The 16,723-nt window shown below is 32.3% G+C and overlaps 3 protein-coding genes across 4 annotated transcripts; 1 reads left to right on the top strand and 2 right to left on the bottom strand.

The window, feature by feature from the left end:
• Positions 1–431: 431 nt before the first annotated feature.
• On the bottom strand, positions 432–5,996 carry LOC103837780 (receptor-like cytosolic serine/threonine-protein kinase RBK1). The gene is given in 14 exon segments (XM_018654260.2): positions 432–1,437; positions 1,533–1,636; positions 3,136–3,181; positions 3,260–3,487; positions 3,568–3,719; positions 3,798–4,049; positions 4,132–4,498; positions 4,500–4,540; positions 4,637–4,749; positions 4,829–4,897; positions 4,899–4,945; positions 5,035–5,108; positions 5,224–5,256; positions 5,259–5,996. Coding segments are annotated over 14 exon segments (1,824 nt in total). The 5' UTR covers positions 5,326–5,996; the 3' UTR covers positions 432–1,206.
• Positions 5,997–9,798: 3,802 nt separating this feature from the next.
• On the top strand, positions 9,799–10,697 carry LOC103837777. Of its 2 annotated transcripts, none has more exons than XM_009114150.3 (2): positions 9,799–10,494; positions 10,566–10,697. In XM_009114150.3, the coding sequence occupies exon 1, from the start codon at positions 9,899–9,901 to the stop codon at positions 10,439–10,441; it is 543 nt and encodes a 180-aa protein (XP_009112398.1). In that variant the 5' UTR covers positions 9,799–9,898; the 3' UTR covers positions 10,442–10,494; positions 10,566–10,697. The 2 variants fall into 2 exon arrangements, with proteins under 2 accessions (XP_009112398.1, XP_033134157.1); XM_033278266.1 differs by having other exon boundaries at positions 9,799–10,498; positions 10,570–10,697.
• A 259-nt stretch (positions 10,698–10,956) lies between these two features.
• Positions 10,957–12,597, bottom strand: LOC117127666 (iron-sulfur assembly protein IscA-like 1, mitochondrial). Its single transcript, XM_033278271.1, has 3 exons — positions 11,635–12,597; positions 11,350–11,467; positions 10,957–11,269 (listed from the first exon to the last, which is right to left on the bottom strand). The coding sequence occupies exons 1-3, from the start codon at positions 11,825–11,827 to the stop codon at positions 11,167–11,169; spliced, it is 414 nt and encodes a 137-aa protein (XP_033134162.1). The 5' UTR covers positions 11,828–12,597; the 3' UTR covers positions 10,957–11,166.
• Positions 12,598–16,723: the final 4,126 nt, after the last annotated feature.

Genomic DNA, 16,723 nt, shown 5'->3' with positions numbered 1-16,723 from the left:
AAAATATCACACATGAAAGAAGTCATGACTTCTCTTTTAATAGTATAGATATCGGTGCCATGATTACCCAAAATTACACATATGGAAAACAAACGATTTTTGACAATACTTGTGTTGACTTGCATAACTTACGTAATTTTAAAGTGAAAAAGGGTATAAAACCACGAATATAATTAGCTTTGATTTACATCTTTAAAATTTTTACCAGGTGGCTCACTGAGTATATAAATATTTACAAAATAACTAGATATTTTGTTGGTGCATAAGAACATAAATATGATACAAATGCATTAAATTAAATAAAAACTGTTTTAAAATTATATTATTATTTTAGTTGACATATTTAGATACCAAAATTTAGAGCAGTTAATTATTTATGTTTAAACATATTGAATTGCAACAATTTTTCTAAATTATAACTGTTTTTCTCATATATTTAGGCTAAAATGTGAATAGTTTTGTTTTTTTTTTCATTTAGTTTGATTATTTTTCTTAATTTTAAATATATATTATAAAAATTTATATAACTTGATATATGTTGTTTCATACTAAGGATAGAAGAAACTACAACAGTTTTTAAAAGTAATTATATGTAAACTAATGCTTACTAATCAAGTACTTATATATTGCTGACTTTAAAAAAAAAACACCCCAGATTATTTTGGAAATATTTTCTTATATATATATATATTTAGAAAAATAAAATAAAAGTTATTTATAAAAACTAAAATAGCAATGTTAATAGTGACAATTACATAATTTTAATTCTTAAAACTACCTAATGTAACTGATTATTGTGGTAATTAACATGACTACGAAGCTTAAGAGACTAAGATCTCAAATAATTTTATAGAGATTTTGTAATATATAAGACATTGTAGAACATATCCTCTTTTAGGACTATTAATATATCTAATATACTTTTTCTGTTGTGAAATATGAGATGTTTTAATGAATTTTTGATGTTTCAGTTTCTAACATATTGTTATATTTCGGGTAATTTTTGAATTTATCAAAAATTGTATAACTAATCATATTTATAATCTATTTTGTAACTGGTTGAGTATATTTTTATTTATAGTTTCAATGATTTTTCTTAAGAAAAACATTTCTTTTCCGCAATGGTAGTAGCAAAAGCCAAGTCAGAGTACTTATATCCAGCTTGATATCTCTGAGAAAACTCGAGACACTAAGCACACTCCCTAATTAAGACTGAAGCTCCTGCGAGGAAGAGGAAGAAAATATGCTACGGCTACTTCTCTCCAAGCTGCCGACTGAAACCGAGTCATTATCCTCAATGCCCAGCATGGCGAGGCTCAAGTGTAAATCTTTGTTCGAATTTGGGTAAACCTCATCGTCATCGAAACAGTCCTCATCTTCTTCCACTTTCTTCACCCATTTCTCTACCTCATCTTCTCCTCTTAGCAGCTTGAGTATCTGCAGAAATGTAAATAAAAATGAGACCAAATGGTTAGATCTTGGTGCAATTCATGGCTAGAGCAGAGGATCCAACACTTGAAATCAGTTATAACCTCTCTGATATTGGGACGGTGAGTAGCTGCTCTTGTAAGGCAACATCTAGCAGCAAGAACCGTTTTCTGAAACTGTGCCTCATCTAAACTCCCTGAAATGTTAGAGCATGCGCAACGGTGAGGCTGGGAGGTCGAGTCCTTAGGATTAGAATATTAATTTTTTTTGTTTTTTTTTACTTTTTGAATAGTTAAGGATTATAATTAAAAATGATGTGTGCAATGGTGTCACCTACATTGAATCCTAGCTCAACCATTCAGCATCAAATTTTTGGTTAATCATGAATCAATGGAAAGTCTAACTTCAAGGATCAAGCTGAGCATGAAACCAATTTGCGCTATTCAATTCGATCATCGGAGAAAATCAATTTGTAACTATATTTTCACTATAAACATTTTCTTCTAAAACAGGGGAATTGAACACTTGATAACAAAAGCTAGGTTGTGAACGTGGACTACAACATGCTCAAGACCTCAGGAGGCCAAACAAAACTGAAAGTAGGATATTAAAAAACGTCACCTGAAATTGGTGACACAGACAGAACGTATGCCAGCATCAGCCGCTGCACGGCACGCTACGGGGACAACATCAGACACCTGTGTTTAACAAACGTGAAAAATTCTCCAGGTGAATTTTACAAAGCAAAAGTCCAAGATAAGTTAACGATGAGCCGAGAGATTGTATGAAAAGAAAAAGTTAATTACCACGAAATCAGCTTTGATAGAATGAAGCCACTCCACTTCTGTTTTCAAGATTTCAGCTCGAGGAACCACAGCTGTTTCCACATACTGTGGAAGACGCAGCATCACAAAAAAGTGTAAAGCTCATAAACTGGAAATTGCAATCAAGATAAGACCAATAATCATTTACAAGTGATCACATGAGTTAAAACCTTTTCTAAGGAGGCAAGACGATCTACAGTCAGAGCATCAGCTTGCACAGCTCCACAGTCCAAAAGAACCTAACAATCGCCAATTAATCAATATATCCTTATGTTTCCAGTAAACAATTGAAAGAGTAAGCAAGTAAATGATCGATAGAAACCTTTCGAATCTTAAGCCTAGGAGACTGAATCTTGGACGTGAAGACGAAATCAGGCGCGCCGGTGACGACAAGAACGTCGTGCCCTGCTGCGATCAAGTGACGGACAACCTGAATTGCCACAAATTAGCCACGATCGAACTAACGCAGTAGTCACAGATAAGAATGATGCAGAGAGAGAGAGAGAGAGTGAGAAGGAAAACCTCGACGACGCGGGTGGCGTGACCGAAGCCGTGTCCAGTGACGTAGTAAGCGAAGACCAGGTGCTTGCTGGAAGCTGAGACGCCTTCGTTATCGTCAATCCTCATTTTCTTCGACGGGAAAATATCTCTCCGACGATCGCTGAGGGGAAGAAGAAGACTGATTCTAAAAAACTAATAAATCTCCAGCTTTAACGAACGATCCACTCAAATTCGGCCACGTACCACAAGGATCAAGTCCTTAAACCTCCTAATTACGGACCAATCCTTACGTTTGTTAGCCTAAATATTATTATTATATTAAAACTAACATATGCTTTAGCGTTAAGGATTCGGGATGAACCCCCGTTGCGGACGCTCTTAGGATCCAAGAGCTCTTTTGCATCGCCTTTTTCAATCATCGGTATTGCCTGCAACCCAAGTAATTTCTTTTTTAGGTTTCAACGTTGGTTTCTTGCATCACAAGTAACCAAAAAACAAACACTTACCCACATGACCAAACTCTCTTGTCCTCTTGGGCTATCAAACGAAATAGTAATTCTTCCTGATATGAGTTCAAGCAAAACTACACCAAAGGCATAAACATCGACTTTATCGCTGACTTTTCCGTACATGAAGTACTCAGGAGCTAGGTATCCAAACGTCCCCACCACGTCCCTTTGTATTGTGTATCCACTAGAGTTTGAACCCCACATCGAAAGCCCGAAATCCGAAAGCTTTTCTCACAAGAAATGACTCAAATGGTTATGAGTTTGTTAATATATTTTACGAGTTCTAAGTCACTAGTTCTCAATACCTGAGGTTCAAACTCATCCGAGAGGAGAACATTGGAAGATTTAACATCTCTGTGGATCACAGGATTAGAACATTGGTTATGAAGATAATCAAGAGCTTTCCCTAACCCAATTGCTATCTGGAATCTCTCTTCCCATTCCAATACATGCTTACCTGCAGAAATTATATAAACCATACTTAATATATGTTGTGTCAAAGATGGTTTAAAGAGTAGACTAGTATTGTGCTAACCCTGAAGGGCTTCTTCTAAACTTCCTCTGGATGAGAGATTGTAAACCGAGATTAGGTCGTTGTAGTGAACGCAGATACCGATCAGAGGAGAGATGTTTTGGTGACTCAAAGAAGAGATTATTCTCACTTCTTGAATAAAATCATTCACTGCTTCTTTACCAGATGATTTCAAGATCTTCACCGCAACTTCTTTCCCATCTTCAAGAACCCCTTTATAGACTTCGTTACATCCTCCTTTTCCGATTAGATTCTCTGTAATAAAAGAAAAAAACAAGAATCAGATGAACATAAAGTGACATAGAGAATAGAAAAAAACAGATTTATAAGATAGTACCTGAAGAGAAATCAGATGTTGCTGTCTTAAGAACATCATAGCTAAACCATTTGTTTATTTCCTTTAGTATGTCTTTAAGTTGTGAATCGCAAAAGCTTTGTTGAGAAGTCAGATTTGGAAACCGTTCAGGCAAGCTCATGACCCAGTTGACAACTGAGACTTTTCGAGTCTGATGTTGAACCACAGGAGTAGCCAAAGTGGTTGTTCTTAGCAGCGGCCAACCTGGTTTCTGGTCCATTACCTCTACATGTGGAAGAGAAAGCGATCTACCCGAAACTCTCCTCCTCTCTTGGCTTGTTATCTCGAGAACTCGGCTTTTAACTGTCGATTCTTCGGTTTTGAGTTCGATGTCTTTGTCTGAAAGTCCCATTATAAAGCTCAGAACTTGGTCTTGGACTTGTATTTTGAGCTGCAAGAAGAACAAAAATCATTTCTGGTCAACCAGTTTAAAGAATGGTATATAGACATAGTTTTTTTCTTAAATGATGTAAGAGAACCAACGAACCAAGAGGTGGTTGGTAATAGTTGGAACGTCTAAAGAATATATTTCCTCTGTAGATGGCCAAAACATCAGTTGTTGGCGGAAGCTCTTTTGCGCAGCCTTTAGCTACTTTAAGACTTAATAAAACATATAAAAAATTAGTAAGAGAATATCAATTTTTATAAGTAAACTTTTCTCCCTGTGTTTAGTTCTCACCTTAACTTTCTTTGATGTTTAACTCCAACAACAATGGACATAGCGTTGTATCTCTTTGCCTCTTTAACAAACCGCTTGTACTGAGTTTCCCTTCAAAACTTCTCCTTTGAGCTCAATCTGTTCTCAAACCCCAAATATTCTCTGTTACCCAATGGTAAGAATCGTGTCTTTACTCGAAATAAACCCATAAAAAGACGTGAAGCTACCTTCTTTGTTGAGTAGAATTCACTGTAAAGTTCTAAGTACCGATCCAATGATGACTTGTTTTTCAAGGCACGACCTGAATCATATCATCCAAGTTCCATAAATCAGAACCATACAAAAAAATACTTAGTAAAGACTAAAGAGTAACTATAAATGATTAAAATTTAACAAGTAAGAGAAGAAGAGCTCACGAGAAGTTGAACAAAAATGAACAACAACAACATTCCAACCAAGACAATATTCCTCTGCTTCAAATTCACATTATCCACATTTTTGTTTTTCTCCAATGCCATTTACCTTTGCTTCCTATGTGCAAAGAATTAATACGAAATGCGAATTACAGAGGAATTAATGACTTATTCGCTATAATATAAATAAATATAAATCAAGACTTGATGTTTGTTCTTTAAAAATACTACTATTTTTTTTAGGGAAGTAAGAGATATAAAAGTCAGAAAACTTATGTTGCAACTACTATCAGATACAAACAAACACAAAATCAAGAGAGAGAGACACTTGAATATTCAAAGACATTTTGAGATAATTAAAAAGCAAATTGGGTTTAAAGAAGATACACGATGAGCATTAACAGACAACATAGTATCACCTAATCATCTGTATTTATTATATAATTTTGTCTTTAGGTCAAAATAAAATTGATAGTTTTGCTGCCATGTGCCATCATCAGCTTTTGTATCTGCTTCTGGCACGGCTGATAAAACCAGATAGATTGGCTCAAATAGAACTATAAAATATGAAGAAATATAAAAAGTTTACATTAAAGGACCTAATTTATTCGTATAGGTAAATGCTGATCTTCTTCTCTCATCTACTTCTAAGGAAAAGAAAGAAAATTGACCTTACTTTGTTGATATTTTTGTAAATGAAAATATAACTGCTATGATCAGAGAAGAATGAAAGAGGTGAAAAAAGCTAGAAGAAAGTGTCGGTTGACCTAGAAAAATATAACTGCTACTAGGATAAGACCCGCGCCTTGCGCGGGATTAAGTTATTATTTTTATTATATTTTGAAGAATGAAACAATAGTTTGGCTTCATTTGGATTACGGGTGTTCAATCCGGATATCGGATTGGTTTCGGTTCGGTTCGGTTTTTTCGGTATTTGGTAAGTAAAATATAACTACTATTCTAAATCCATAAGTACTTTGATTTTAGTCTTTCACATACTTTTGAAAGATTTCAACTGGACGACTAAATTGATCAGCCAATCTTGTTGCTTTAAATCATTAGTGTTTATATATATATATATATATATATATATATATATATATATATTTAGTTTGAATATTTATTAAATAAAAATTCATATGCGTTATATTTTATGATCATTTGTAACTTATTATAACAAAAAAATAATTTATTGATCACAAAATTTTCAGAGTGGGAATATTCAAATTTCTAATAATATATAGACGTTTTGAAAAATTCAAATATAACATATAAGAAAAAATATAAATGTTTTTATTATATATTTAATGTGATTTTTTAATATCGTTCAATAATATAAAATTAAAAAAAAAAGAACTAAGATACCAAAATTGTTATCAAATATTTATTATTCATAATAATTAATTTTCATATATACGTTAATCATATTAGGTAATTTCGTAGATTCTAATTAAGGAAAGTGCAAAAAAAATTTTGGTAGATTATTTATCAATTCGATAGTTAGTTTAATAAAAAATATAATGTAAGTCAAGATGGACCAACCTATTTTTCTAAGAATAGTATATTTTATATAGTCATTTATTAAATGAGAATTTATAATCATACAGTTCTATGATCATTCATATCATTTTATAACTGAATATTTAAATCATCGATAACAAAATTTTCAATGTGAAATCTTTAATAAGTTTATAATTTATAAATGTTTTTGAAAATTCATTGAAAGTTTTAATATTAAAATATTTATGTAATCTTATGGTATATAGTATAATCTATATATATATATAAATATATATGTTTTATTATTAAATGATATTTTTTACTCATATGGTTTTAAAATAATGTGTATCTTCTTATAATATTAAATAAAAGTTCATATTAATACAATTTTATGATCATTTGTAACTTATTATGACAAAAAAAATCTATTGATCACAAAATTTTCAGAGTGGGGATCTTCAAATTTCTAATAATTTATAGACGTTTTGAAAAATTCAAAATATAACATATAAGAAAAATTATAAATGTTTTTATTATATATTTAATGTGATTTTTAAATATATTTTAATAATATAAAATTAAAAAAAAAGAACTAATATACAAAAATTGTTATCAAATATTTATTATTCATTATAATTAATTTTCACATATACGTTAATCATATTAGGTAATTTCGTAGCTTTTATTTAAGGAAAGTGCAAAACATTTTTTGGTACGTTATTTATCAATTCGATAGTTAGTTTAATAAAAAGTGTAATATAAGTTAAGATAGACCAACCTATTTTTCTAGGAATAGTATATTTTGTATAGTTATTTATTAAATAAGAATTTATAATCATACGGTTCTATGATCGTTCATATCGTTTTATAACAAAATATTTAAATCATCGATAACAAAATTTTCAATCTGAAATCTTTAATAAGTTTATAATTTATAAATGTTCTTGAAAATTCATTGAAAGTTTTAATATTAAAATATTTATGTAATCTTATGGTATATAGTGTTTAATATATATATATATTTATTTTATTATTAAATGATATTTTTTACTCATATGGTTTTAAAATCATGTGTATCTTCTTATAATAAAAATGTTAAACCATTGATCATTAATTTTTAACATAAAAATTTTAATAGTTTTAGTCATTTATTATCGTTTTTAAAAATTCAAAATATAACATATACGAAAAAATCTAAATTTTCTTTTTATAGCTAATTTGATTGTTTAATTTATTTTAATAATATAAAATTAAACAAAAAATGATGGAGGAGATATACATTGTTATCAAATCTTTATTATTAAACTCATTAATTGTCATATATATATTAGTCATTTATGGTAATTCCGTAGGTTTTATTTAAGGAAAGAAAATATCATATCATATCATTATATCATATAGTTTGACCAACTTATATATCTAACAACATATAAAAATTGAATGTGGACCTACTTATTTTTCAATTGAATGTAATTGACTACCTAATTGAGTGACACGTATGCATTGGGGCATCTTTTAATTAATACAAAATTGAGGTTACATCTTTTCAAATGTTCCTCAATTAATATATAAGGGATTACCTACACAACTTAAAAATAGGAGAAAACCGGAAGCTCTTTGACGATCGTTTAACCAGGAAACGAATATGGTAAAATTCATACGCGGCTCTGGGCCAGAACAACATAAAGTACGACAATCTCTTCCGCCTTGGCGTAGTGAGATATTTAATTTTGGGTTTCCACACGGTCCAGACCAAGATAATCCAAAAAATTGTTCAAAAATAGGAGATCCTTCTCGTACTACACACTTGCTGAAAATGTATGACTCCAGTCCACTAGTGTACATGTAATCTCAGACTTCACTCATGAAATCGAAAGATAAGAAGAAAACTATTGGAGATAATTAATCCAAGAAATCATTCATTTTTCTTAGAGAAGGACACCCACCTTCTCCTGCTTAGAAATTTTTTTTTACTTTAGAGCCTGGTTTTCTTCTTACCTCTAAATAAAATGGAAAACTTTTCATAAATGGAGAACTTTCCATATTTCAGCATATTGAAGTTTCCATATTTCAGGACATAATTTTCCATAAAAATTATTTACCTTCTTATATCCTAAATTATAAAATTTAACCTAGTGGAAATTTAAAATGGAACAAAACAAAATTTGGTTTGTAATGTAATAAAGGAAAATACCAATATAATCATCAAGAAGGGGAAAAAGGTAAATAAGAAAACAAAAATTAAAAACAAAAATACAATAGGACTTAGGATGCACGCTGCAACCAATAAAAAGGTTAAAAACCAAAATACATTAGGACTTACGAAGCACGCTACATCAATAAAAAGTTAAAAACCAAAATACATCTAATCTATTAAAATAGGAGTACAAAATTAGATTATCCCTTAGTTTTCCACTATATTTACAATGGCATGCCACTGAAGTTATTAATTAACCTATCTTTTAGGATTTTTGTCTTTTTTCTTCAATTAATGTATTTCCAAAATCAAATTCTAACTAAAAAATCATGGCAACAATAATTAATAAACCTAACTTTTAATATTTTTTGTCTTTTCCTTTTTATTATACATATGTGTATTTGAAAATAATTAATTCCATATATACATTTCGTAATTACATACATTATACGGTAATTATTTTACTAATTCCACATATACATAATAAATAGTATACAACAATTTCATTATACATAATCATAAAATTTTGATCCATAAAAACAGTTTATACAATAATTTTATTATATATAATCATAAAATTTTGATCCATAAAAAATAAAAATACATTTGTGTGATTTTACAGGTCGTATTCTAAATAAATGGATGATATAATTAAGGGTTTACATGATAAAATAAAACTACTCAATATAAACTATAAAATTATTGTGTTTATAAATGTCATATTAAAAAAAAATTAAACGGGTAAATTTTAAAATATATATTATCACTTATACAAATAAATATTCATTTATCAAAAAATTAACACCTGCGCGGATGCGCGGGTCAAGCTCTAGTAAAAAGTTAAAAACCAAAATACATTAGGACTTACGATGCACGCTACATCAATAAAAGACTTTATAAATATCAGTTTCGTCTAGGTCTTTTTTTGCCGATCTCCACTTTCACCCTGTAACCTATAGATTCGCTCTTCTCATATTCTCAATGGATAAAGAATCCGCCACCCCGTCTGGAGCAGCTTCGAATGCGATTAAGGCCACGGCGCATCTAAAGGAAGTAGTGAACAGAGAGCCGAGAGATGATTTGGAGAAACATAAGAAAGACATAACCGAGAAAAAAACACCTGATGTGATAGAGATGTTGAAAGGATTGGTTGATCTTCTTGAGAAGATGGAAGAAAAGGTGGATCATCGTCTTCAGAAGATGGAAGAAAAGGTGGACTGTCGTCTTCGGGAGATTGAAGAAAAAGTGGATATGTTGATCTCATCGGTTAGTTTAATGAAAACTGGCAGTGTAAAGGCGGCCGAGGCAGACAACATGTCTGTGGATGAATCATCTTCTTCTGATGATGATGATGAAGAAGAGCCTGTCCAGAGAAATTATAGAGCAAATACTAAAAAGGCGACCACCACTACTAGTTTTGGTCCTTTTGTTCGTGGTCGTGGATATGGTCCTACTAGTCTTAATGTTGGTGGCCCTTTTTCCGGTGGTCGTTGTGGCGGTCGTGGTGAGTGTAGCTTCTGTTGAGGCTTTTGGTGGTGGAGGAAGAAGAGACCTGGTTCTGTTACTCAGCTTCAACGATTAAGGAGTGGAAAGTTCTTTGGTGTTGTTAGCTTGTGATACAATGCAATATTTCTTTTATCTTGTTATTATTATGTTGGTTCCTGCACCTTGTTTGATTTTTCTTACTTTTGAGTAATTGAAGTATTGTCTTAAATCAACAGGCATGAGCTTGTCTATGTAGCTTTTTTTTTTCCTTGAAGTTTGTCTTTAGAATCTCATCTTTGGTATCAGTATCTCCATTTACTTCATTCAAACAGCTTTCTAAGTCACCATATACATTGCGAAAACAAATTAAGCTCTATTCACACTGCATCCAAAATAAATTACAGGTTTCCATTCTTTATGTTTAGTTACGCTTTTGTCTGAATGTTAAAGAGTAACTTCAACCAAAACCTGCCTTAAAACTTCCTTCACTGGAACACATATCAACTATGAAGAGGCAGCTTTTGATCCCACAACCACCCACAGATCGATCAACATAGCGAAAACTCCTGATTCTAAGATCAATTACTTTTTACATAATCCAACACTTTATTATAACTTTGTGTTCTAAAGAATACATTAATTGATCTCCACAAATCACAAGCTTCAGTAATATCTATGAGCAACGACCGGACTTGTTTCCAATCAACGACTCCGATTATATAGTAACAAAGTGATAATACTATATGATAGTGCAGCAGCCAACACTATCCACTCTGTTTAGCACTCGAGGAAGTAGATGTTGTCATGAACGATTCACCACACCCGCATTGACCTTGCGAGTTTGGATTGATGAACACAAACTCTGATCTGCAATTATACAACAGAAATATTTTTTAAAAAAATATTGTTACAGTTTTGAAATAAAAATGTGACAAGAGTTTGCAAACCTTAGTTTATCATCTATGAAATCCATCTTTGTTCCAATCACATGCATTAAGGCCTTGGGTTCCACAAGGATCCTCACTCCTTTCTCCTCCACCAGCTCATCAAATTTCCCTTTCTCATCTGATCACATGATCAGAGTCTATAAACAATATGTGATGATCAACAGAGTGTAACATAGCAATAGGCAAGCATCTAGAGTATTCAACAAAACAAGAAACATCCCATTGGAGGCAACGTGGGCCTTCTCCACTAAAAAAATCAAGACAATGGTTTGTGTGTGAGGTTACCTGCGTAATTGAGGGTGTATGATAAACCGTTGCAGCCTCTTGCTTTAACGCCCAGTCGGAGGAAAGGTTTTTGCCTCTGGAGCAAGAGATGATGAACCCTAGAGGCAGCTTCGTCCGTTATGGTTAACACTTGCTTCCTTATAGCCGGTCCAACCCTCGCCGCCGCAGCCGCCAAGACTCGAGCAGCCTTCATCGAATCGAATCGAATCCTCGGAGAAGCTATATATTTTATTACGGGCGTGATTTATCAGACTAAAGTCTCCTTTCGTTAGAAGAAAAATCAAAATAGACAAGTCTGGTAGCTCCGGTTCGATTTGGATAATTTCGGTTATTGGAAAATTGAAACCAAATTAAATAATCGGTTTGATTTTATTCGGGTAGTTTGGTTTCGGTTTATTTGTTTTAAACTTCGATGGAATTTTGTTTGGGGCAGAATGTCGGGTATATAATAATCTCGAATAAATATGTAAAGGCTAGTGTCATGTAGCTACCGGAAAAAATGGTCTATTTTTTTTGGTTAACCGAATACATTCATTTCAAGTCTGAAATCAATACAAGGTATCAGTCTTTTGTATCACATCAATCAATAATCAAGGTTCGAGAGTTTTGCGGATAGTAGGAAACAAAGTCCGGATGAACAAATCTCGTATGTGTATGCTTGTTTTCTTGAGTTCTATTACTTGCTAAGTTTAGATCAGCTCAATCAAGAAGAAACTAGGTCGAATACCCAAACAAAGCCAGGTTCTCGGTGTAGAGAATAAAGGTTTGATCCGTTTTGATTTTGAGGTTGTAAGGTTGATCTGTATTGCTTAAAGTTTTGTGTTGCTATTGATCGTCTTTTGAAATATAGATCAAGATGGAATCTGTTAATGGAACAAGTGAGATGAAAAAGTTTGTTGACTAGGGTGATTTTGATTCGTGAAAGTTTAAGATGTTGATGCAGGTTGAGTTGCAAGGATTGTTGCACATGTGACTCGGTCAAGCATTAAGATTTGATTAGATACGGTGTGATATTTTATTATTATTTGTTTGACCTTAGTTGCAACATGGTTTCTTAAACAATTTGCATGCTGTTGAAAAGCATTTTTCTGCTCTCATAGAGCTTTTAGAAATTAACGGCGTTTGGTGAACGTCTAAAGCCACTTGTAAATTGCTTTCAAATCGAAGGAAACAAGCTACAGTCCTTTTCACGTTGTACCATACACTTCATAACTATAAAAAAAAACACTTGCCCGTACTTTTATAGGATGAGGAAGAGGAAACCAATTTGTACACTCGTTAAGTGATAACTTTTTTTCTTTTTTCTTATGAACGTCCAATCTTTGATATCGTAAGCTAACGAATTGAGTACGAATTGTTAGTTGTATTTAGAAGGCAAAAAATGTAGTAAACGCAATCTTGATTATTGCGTTTATTCTTGTGGGAATGCTAGTTCTGTCTAATAAACTAGATTATTGCGTTCATATTCAAAGAGACTTAGTCGAGTTTTAAAAATGGGTTGCCTCAAGATCTTTGGTACACTCTTTGATGCCTTCTCCAAACATCTTTTAATAGGAAATGTACTCTCTTTTTTTTTTTTTCCAACTGAATTATATTAGCAAAAAGGCCGAAGCCCAAAGAGAGTTACAAAGACCAAAAGGCCCAAACACAAAGCCCAACTTAAAAAAACCAACCCGCTTAGGCCCAAGTCCGATATCCTCAAACCCAAACTCGCCGACTCGCGGTTCGCCCTACTTCGAGAAGCAAACCCGCAAACGTCGCCGCCACCGGGAGCACTTACGTCAGAGATCGGACGCTTCTCACCGGCCACTACAGGAGCATGCCTCACCGTGACAAACCGGATCCCATGACCTACACACACTCTTCACCACCGCCGTCTTGTACTCTAGAGAAATCTTTACCGGCGAGATCAATCGCCGGAGCGAGATCATCACCACCACCGTTCGAGCACACACCAGAGTAACAACCACGGCTCACAGAAACATCACCAACTTGATACGGACGCTTCTCTCTTCCTCCAACGAGAGAACACACACGGGTCTAAACCATCACCAACGCCATAAACAAACCACAAAGGCCCTAAAAAAACTAATCTAAAAATTAAGCAGCAAGAGCCGACGAGGCAAGGTACAAGACGCCTTCACCCCTCGGTGCATGATCCGGCGACGCAGAGCTGAGAGAGCCTCTACCTCCCGGAGACTTTGCCGGCGACGCAGAGCTGAAGAAGCCTCCACCCCCCGGAAACTTGAACGGCGACGGCGGAACTAACGGAGCCTCCGCCTCCCGGAATGAACCCTAACTTCAACCCAAAAAACTAACAAGCTGTCGCGACGAGCCGCGTCCTACTACCTCACCACGAATCCAGAGAAAGAGAGATTACCGCCGTTTGAAACCCTCCGTAGACAAATCTCTTCCGACGATAAAACCCTATTCCAGATCCGAAAATATATCGGATAGGACAGCAGATCGACGCGCACAGAGGAAAACCTAGCAAGGATCGACAAGAAGGGAGCCACCGGCGCCGGCACGCGCGCATACGCGCCGCCGTACGTCGGTGCTTCCCTCCCACGCGTTTTCTCTCTTTTCTCTCTTTTCTCTCTAAGTGCTTCGCCACTGATAGGAAATGTACTCTCTACTTGACAAAAAAAAAAGGAAATGGATTCTTCCCTTCTTTTTTCCTCTCTATAATTTGAGTTTTCGAGGGTTTCTTTTGTTAACGCATCTCTCTACTCCTACAGTCCTAGGACCTTTGTGGTCGTGGTTCTTTTCCGTTGTAATTTTTTTTTTTTTTTTAATAACCAAACCCTTTGACAGGAAATGTTTTAAACACAATGATTTTACAAAATATAAAACTTACTATATTTGTTTGTCGAAAAGAATTACTATATTTTTTTGAAAAAAACAAGAATTAATATATTTAATTTTAGTAGATCCAAAGAAAAATAAATCATAGACTCCCTCCGTTTCATATTAAGTGTCATTTTAGTTTTTAAATTTTGTTTCATTATAAATGTTTTTTATATTTCCAATGCATTTTTTAAACATTTTTCTATAGTTTACCCTTGTTTTATTTCATTAATTAGTAAAACTAAAAATTTATATCAAATAAAAAATTTAATAATTTTATTAATTGAGAACACTTTTGAAAAAAATGGAGTATATTATTTGAGAACCGGTTCACGGTTTGCTCGTTTTTGAGAAACTGGGATAACCAAAATTGTGATAATTTCTCCGGCAAATCAATTGAATGGCTCAGAAGATAACAACCGTCTTTGTCAATCTATTTACCCCTACCACCTTATAATTAATTAATTTCTTTTGGATGATATTATTTACAAACTACAACTTGCATCGTTTCTTGTCACCCGATTAATATAAGAACTGATATGGACATTTATCACCCGATTAATCTCCCAAAGATGAATATTGCTATCAAATAGTCAATTCATCATGTTTTTTTAATAGGTGTAAAACAAGTTACTATATGGACTAGTCAAATGTGAATAGCTAAATAATTTCACATTTGAAGAAAATTGATCTCTGAACTTACACATATAGAGCAATTTCTCCTAAAACAAGAATCACTAGACCATTGCCACTTGATTAAATTGCATATTTTTATTCATCATATATGTTCTTATTTATTTCCATAATCGGAAAAGGTTTAGTCAATAGAGTTTTGCCACATTATGCCAAACTATATATCAATTTCTATATACTTTGTTGAATCTAACTTGAAAATGAACATATGAAATAGGATTTGAAACACAAATAACAGATCATATATTTCTTATCAATAATATATTAAATGGTCTATTATGGTAAAATTTATAATAAACTTGCGGTGATTGACTGCATTTACTAAATGTTGATTCTAATAGTGATTTAAATTTTAACGCACCAGTAAAATATAGTAAAAAGGAAAAAAAGTTTTTGAAAAGTATAAATACATATCTTAAGGTTGTAAATATTTGTTTATCTCTATTGATTTTTTCATAAATTTTTAACATTTCTTAAGATTAATTCGTAGAGTTTCTCAACACCAGATCAAAAGGAATATAAGTAATTAAACAAATGGGAGGAAACATGTAAGAAAAAAAAAGATTAATCAACATACATGAAGGTAATATAGAAATTAATACATAATATATACAAAATTTATCATAGCACATGACTTATTATGGTCATTTACTAAATTTTGATATTGGTATGGTTATATGATCTGATTTCTCTTACAAATATGTTTCTGTTTTTCCACAATTTTTAAAACATTTTAAATTACTTAATTAGTGATCTTTCCCTCCACTAACAAATAAAGATAGTTGGCATATATAGAACCTTCTTTGGGCTAAAGAAAGCTTAAAAGAACTTAAAATTGCATTGAAAATATAAAAAAATGTTTTAAATACATTGAATAGGATACTATTTTTCAAAAACACTTTAAAATTTGCATCTATGATTTAGTGGTTACTGTTCATGATATAGTATTTAGTGGGTGCATGGGATTGTGTTTTAAAACTTTTATAAATAATTTTAAAATATTTATGAGGGATATTTTTGTATTTTATAATATATTTAAAATATTTATTGAAATAGTTGACATTTAAAAATAAATTTAAAAAATAGTGTCAGATTTGAGATAAAGTTATAATTTTCTCTTGAAAATACTCGTATTCAACATTTATTAATTTGTATATATATATATTGGAATAATAGTAAAGAGGTTTTGAATTAGACCGCAATACAATGAGATATTTCGTAATGTCACTTAATTTGTTTTAGATATTTTATATGTTTCCATTTTTTATTTGAAAAGAAAAGTCCAAAAATTATTTTATTTCTTTTTTGTTTTATTTTCAGCATTTTCTTCTTTTAATCTGCTATAAATAATTTAGTTTAGTTCAAATTATTGACTTTCAATTTTATTTGTCTAGAGTACAAAAACAGCTGGATATATTTGTCTTCTTGATTCATAAATATATTGATCTTAAAAAGGTACAATCATTTTTATTATGTCACGTTTTTTTTTTTGTTGTCTATTATGCCACGTTTTATTCTGTCTAGCAAGCAGGGCGATGCCTTTTTTCCC

This window comes from Brassica rapa, chromosome A09, assembly GCF_000309985.2.
Source record: "Brassica rapa cultivar Chiifu-401-42 chromosome A09, CAAS_Brap_v3.01, whole genome shotgun sequence".
NCBI classification, from domain to species: domain Eukaryota; kingdom Viridiplantae; phylum Streptophyta; class Magnoliopsida; order Brassicales; family Brassicaceae; genus Brassica; species Brassica rapa.
The sequence above is the reverse complement of the archived record's forward strand: the minus strand, read 5'-3'. Positions and strand labels throughout refer to the sequence as shown.